The following is a 6,369-nucleotide window of genomic DNA, read 5'->3' on the forward strand; positions in this document are numbered from 1 at the left end:
TCTAGTTGCGTATTTTTCATAGTCTTATATTTCAACAGTTTTACCACAAACTGTGACTTTTTTGACATGGAAATAATTTGTAAGATTGACAAACATCATGTGTGTAATTCATGGCACAATTCAAACGGGATCGAAAGATACGTTTTCTCTCTCCATTGACTTCAATACATCATTTTTCCCAAATAAGGTCCCATGGAAGTAGATGGGCGTGACTTCGCCTCTCGATTGAACACAATACAGTTAAGGGAAAACCCACAAATAATAATAATAATACGACCTATTTAAAAGGATTCAAATCCACGAATCAGAGACACGTCACTGGATGACAGGATTAATAACTCATGCTTTTCTCTTGAGGCTGTGTTTTTATTTGCACATCTTGTATCGAGTCATACGTAAAGAGGCACATTCTATCACATGGATGCACAGCACATATGAGCACCATATTAGCATGCTGTGCTTAGCGCCATGCTTCCTGCATTTTAATTTGCTCGGGGACATACCGTGTCATCTGTCATGGGATCAGTGTGAGCTTCAAGAAGGCATGTTTACTGGGATGAATATTGGCACAGATGTGCTGAAGACCCTGAAGAGCAGACAACACTGGCTCACATCCCTCCCAAGGGCACCACATTTCTTAGTATATCTTAAGGATCTTGATTACAGATATTTTCCGAGTTTGGTCTACAGGGTGATTTGATGTTTTCCACCACATTAACATCCAGCATAGGATTCATTATATCTGTTTTTGCATGGAAACAAACGCAGGGCCCATTAGCATGATTAGCCTCTGTGGGAATGCCTTTGGTTTACCCAGTTATTCCAATAAAAGCAGCTCACACTATTCCCCTCGGTTCACTTTAGCTGAGCTGCAGAGCAGCAACACAAATGTTATGTAACTCCCACACTTCCTCAAAGAAAAATAATTGCATCTGCGAACATTTTGACTATTGTTTTGAAGGAGAAAAACCATCATCCACTCTGACCTAACACTGCATCAGACTGACCTTCAGACACAGATTCAAGCATTCAGTCACCTTGACAATCCAAAGGTGTGTAATCACATCTGAACGACAGGTGCGTTGTGGTTTTAACACCTGTAATCTCATTTAGCCACGTGTTAGCTACCGCTTTGTTAAGATGCGTAAAATACTAGAAATGCACTTTTAACACAGGTAAAAGCTTCACAATTAGTGTTTTAAAAAATCTAAACTAATGTATTTTATGTCCTAGACAGGGTTCATACACTTTTTCACCAATGATTTTCAATGACTTTTCCATGACCAAAAAACTGACACTGACATTTTTTTATTTTAAAGGGGACCTATCATGCAAAATGCACTCTTGTACGTCTTTATACATGAATATGTGTCCCCGGTGTTCCAGGGAACTCACCAAGTGTCAGAAAACACAACCCTCTCTCTTTTCCTCCGTACCCAAATCTCTAAAAAAGGGGCTGTAACGGATGTGATACAGACTGATCCAGATTTGAATTATTTTCTACGTCACAAAAGGGGTGCTCCGCTTAGTGGTCAATTCTCCACCAATCAGGGGAATGAGAGGTTGGGCCACGGCCGGCCATTGCCGCTCGAAAGCGCTGGAGACGCTGTAGTACATATGCCCGGCCTGTAAGTGGCGCTGTAGTCTACCACAAAAGCAGCGAAGAAGACTTCCCGCGGATGGTTGCCATGGTTGCCCTTCTATTTATTCTCCGCTGTGGCTCTTTGTCTCCCTCCCCGAGGCAAGTGTTTGCGCCTCCTGCTTTAAAACAAATGAATAATGACTCTATATAAACATATGTAAGGGATAATGTGCAACAACAAATAGTTTTATGTATTGATTTAAATTGACATGCATCCGCTAAGAAAGAGAGTCCGTTGTTACTGTTTGAACTAACGTAGCAACGGCAGGAACTGCTTCGATAGTGTTTTTGAGGAGCTTTTTGATTACAGACTTGAAAACATCGCTGCTTGCTTTAAAAGTAGCACAATTCATGATGTCAAACCTTGGAAAGTATCTAGATATCCTGCCCTAATGGTGCCAAAGTAACTGCACACTGAATATGTGTCGCCGTTTGATGTCTATGTCTGGACCGCTGCGTAAAAGGAGGGTTTTCTGCCCCGTTACTTCTCTTCTTACTTCTATCAGAATAAAACACGGAGGACGGAGATCTCTTTTTCTCCCCCCTCTTCTCCCAGCAGCTGATCTCAGAGCACGCTCCCCTCTCCTGCAGGGGGCGTGGTCAGCTGCAGCTCACAGAATCAGCCCCATGCAAAAACAACGCTGGAAAGAGCAAATTGCGAAATGAGGGATGGCTAAAATGCAGGATCTGTTTGGTATTTAAAAAAAAAAAAACTACATTTATATACTTTATATAATAGGTATGGCCCTACAATATGTTGTTCAAATATAGCATGATATGTCCACTTTAACAAGGAACAGGAAAATAAGGTCTGCAACACGTTGTGCCTATCTAAAACAAATCAAATAGGCTTACTAGCTTCACGATAAAGCCACTGAAATCTCTCACCAGCAAAACACCTCGTCAGTTAAATGCCATTTTACGTTTCATTACTATACGATACAGTATCTATTATCATTATAGTATTACTATTTCGGCGATTAGATAAATATAAATTATATTTGATGCAACTTTAGTTACATTTCCATGACTTTGGAAAGATATTGTTTCCATGACTTTTCCAGGGCCTGGAATTTGCATTTCCATGACTTTTCCAGGTTTTTTAAATGACCGTAGGAAACCCTGCCTAGAAAAACACACATAACATATATTTAAGCTTGCATTTCACCTTATTCCAGGCATTTAACCAAAACCCCAAAAACATGTTGATGTCTACAGTAAGAAACCACAATGCCTTTGTTTAGTTGGGAACAGTCCGGTACATACAACGGGCCACACACACACACACACCACACACACACACACACACACACACCACACACACACACACACACACACACACACACACACACACACACACACACACACACACACACACACATTACCCTCTGCTGCTCTCCCATAACATCCTGCCTGCAGAGCGTCGTCACTGCCATCCCACAAATATGACAGATAGAGCGGTACTGAGTATTTTAACACTGTGGAATCGCTCCTTTCCACTACTGCATATCCATAAACTACTCAGTTGTGTGTGTGTGTGTGTGTGTTTGTGTGTGTGTGTGTGTGTGTGTGTGTACTCTTTGCTCTAAGACAGCAGAGGATGTGTTTGAGTGACAGACACACACTCCTACATGAATACACTGTTCTCAGAGAGCAGAAACACACACGTGCTGTAACACCGACAGGATGATGAGTGAGGAGAGATGGTTACATATTGATGCCTTTTCATAATTCATGTGCTGTGTAAGTTATTTTCTGGTTAAAGGACGAATATGCCTATCCACATGTCTTGCTGCTTGCTTCAGTTTAACATCTGGGGATAAAAAGCCATTTCAAACAGAGGTGGTGACATGTCCCCAACGTCCCCAGTGTGAATGATACCTGCAAAGGTTTTCACTATGAATGAAATTACAATAGGCTTTACACATCAGCACATATTACTAATACACTGCCATTGACTGTGGATTGGGGTTTGCAGGATTGCAGTTATATGCTTGGTGGATTTTAAATACTTGCTGTCCTGCAGGCTGAGAGCCAGAGCAAACAAGCAGCTTATGATCCATTATCGCTCTCTAGCTTTGAAGTGAGCAAACAGGCAGCTAACCGGGAGATAAGAGGGTGGTTTGCATCCGTTTCTGTCGGGTGATTTAGGCAGAGCTGGGACAAGTACTCAGATCTTATACTTTAGTAAAAGGACAAGTACTCAGATCTTATACTTTAGTAAAAGGAGAAGTACTCAGATCTTATACTTTAGTAAAAGGACAAGTACTCAGATCTTATACTTTAGTAAAAGGAGAAGTACTCAGATCTTATACTTGAGTAAAAGGAGAAGTACTCAGATCTTATACTTGAGTAAAAGGAGAAGTACTCAGATCTTATACTTGAGTAAAAGGACAAGTACTCAGATCTTATACTTTAGTAAAAGGAGAAGTACTCAGATCTTATACTTGAGTAAAAGGACAAGTACTCAGATCTTATACTTGAGTAAAAGGAGAAGTACTCAGATCTTATACTTGAGTAAAAGGAGAAGTACTCAGATCTTATACTTGAGTAAAAGGAGAAGTACTCAGATCTTATACTTGAGTAAAAGGACAAGTACTCAGATCTTATACTTTAGTAAAAGGACAAGTACTCAGATCTTATACTTGAGTAAAAGGACAAGTACTCAGATCTTATACTTGAGTAAAAGGACAAGTACTCAGATCTTATACTTGAGTAAAAGGAGAAGTACTCAGATCTTATACTTGAGTAAAAGGAGAAGTACTCAGATCTTGTACTTTAGTAAAAGGAGAAGTACTCAGATCTTGTACTTGAGTAAAAGTAGAAGTACTCAGATCTTGTACTTGAGTAAAAGTAGAAGTACTCAGATCTTGTACTTTAGTAAAAGTAGAAGTACTCAGATCTTGTAGTTGAGTAATAGTAGAAGTACTCAGGTCTTGTACTTGAGTAAAAGTAGAAGTACTCAGATCTTGTACTTTAGTAAAAGGAGAAGTACTCAGATCTTGTACTTTAGTAAAAGGACAAGTACTCAGATCTTGTACTTTAGTAAAAGGAGAAGTACTCAGGTCTTGTACTTGAGTAATAGTAGAAGTACTCAGGTCTTGTACTTGAGTAAAAGTAGAAGTACTCAGATCTTGTACTTGAGTAAAAGTTGAAGTACTCAGGTCTTGTACTTGAGTAAAAGTAGAAGTACTCAGATCTTATACTTGAGTAAAAGTAGAAGTACTCAGATCTTGTACTTGAGTAAAAGTAGAAGTACCAGAGTGTAGGAATACTCTGTACAGTAAAAGTCCTGCGTTCAAAATGTTACTCAAGTAGAAAAGTATTATCATCAAAATATAGTGAAAGTAGCGACAGTGAAAGTAGTCGTTGTGCAGATTGGTCCATTTCAGAATAATATATATGATGTGTGTTATAATGATTGATCATGAAAGTGTTCTCAAAGCTGGTGAAGGAGCAGCTAGTTTGAATGACTTTGTATACTGCAGGGTAGCTGGTGGATTTACTCCAGGTGGAACTAAAGTCTGATTCAACACTTGATTATATTTCACATCATTCATCCACATCTGTGAAGTAACTAAAGGTATTAAATACATGTAGTGGAGTAATAGTACACCATGTACCTCTGAACTGTAGTGGAGCAGAAATACTCAAGTGCAAGCCTCTCAAAATTGTAGTAAAGTACAGTACTTGGGTGTCTGTACTTGGTTACTTTTCACCAGTGATTTTAGGATTTGTCTAGCCCAATATACCCAAGATGACACTGAGAACATGGGTTGCATTTGACTCCAGTGTCAGATGTGTGTGTTGTTTTGGAAGGGCGGTGTACACGCGCGCACACACACACACACACACACACACACACACACACGTCATTAGAGTCTCCTTCTTCTTGTTACCTTGCGTTTTCTGGTCTCAGCTGACCCGCTCCACACGAAGCACCGATAGATCACCCTCAGATTCTGCTTCCAGTTGTCCACTTTGAAGCTACTGACATGCGGACATCCTCCAGGACTCATGGTAATCCCAACACCCGGGAATAGTGTCCTCTCTCCGGGCGATGAAACCTCAAATCCCCGCAACGCAGACCCAGGAGAAACGTTTTGTGTTTTGTTTTTTTAGCTCTGCAGGTTCCAGATTGCTGCAGTTTTGCCTAACTGCACATGTTTGCAATAACAGAGACACATGCAGGAGATGACATTGTTATCTAATAATACTCTATGTTAAATAAAACATTATTTATGTTCTTTAAATCCACCAATGTGGTCGCTGAATTACATGTTAGCAGGCTGGCTAAAGTTGGTTAGCAATGGAATTTACACGGTGACTGTAGTTCAAGACCCACCTCATTCAAACCGGTGGACCAATCAGAAGCGAGTAATACGTATGATTGACGTTTGACAACTTTCTTTTCTCGGCTAAGTCCCGCCTCTGTGAAGTAAATGCCGCGTCGTGATTGGTGCGATTTTCCTGGAAGCCACATCCGCCTGTATGAGCACGTGATTGGCTGACACATGAAATCAGCTTCATTTTATCAATCAGGACCGTAAAACGGATGGAAATCCACATTAAAACAGTGTAAAATAGGGATAGAAGTTATTTTCACAAACCATGAAACCCACAGCTATATTCTTAAACAATTTATTATAACAGATCCACAATCGCAAAAGCTCAAGCTCCCAAATGACAGGACAGTTTGGTTTGTTGACTTCACCCTCTTGTAATAA

The 6,369-nt window shown here is 40.1% G+C and overlaps 1 protein-coding gene across 3 annotated transcripts in view; it reads right to left on the reverse strand.

The window, feature by feature from the left end:
* The window catches only part of LOC117533477 (ubiquitin carboxyl-terminal hydrolase 22-like), a 28,834-nt gene extending 22,471 nt beyond the window's left edge, over nucleotides 1-6,363 (reverse strand). Inside the window, exons 1-2 of one of the 3 annotated variants that reach the window (XM_034197254.1) lie at nucleotides 5,988-6,363; nucleotides 5,542-5,709 (exon numbers count right to left, since the gene is read on the reverse strand). In XM_034197254.1, coding sequence (XP_034053145.1) covers nucleotides 5,542-5,709; nucleotides 5,988-6,158 — 339 coding nt within the window. In that variant the 5' untranslated portion in view covers nucleotides 6,159-6,363. Of the gene's footprint in view, nucleotides 1-5,541 lie in introns of all 3 variants that reach the window. The other 2 variants (XM_034197255.1, XM_034197257.1) reach the window with 2 other exon arrangements.
* Nucleotides 6,364-6,369: the final 6 nt, after the last annotated feature.

This window comes from Gymnodraco acuticeps, unplaced genomic scaffold, assembly GCF_902827175.1.
Source record: "Gymnodraco acuticeps unplaced genomic scaffold, fGymAcu1.1, whole genome shotgun sequence".
Classification (NCBI taxonomy): domain Eukaryota; kingdom Metazoa; phylum Chordata; class Actinopteri; order Perciformes; family Bathydraconidae; genus Gymnodraco; species Gymnodraco acuticeps.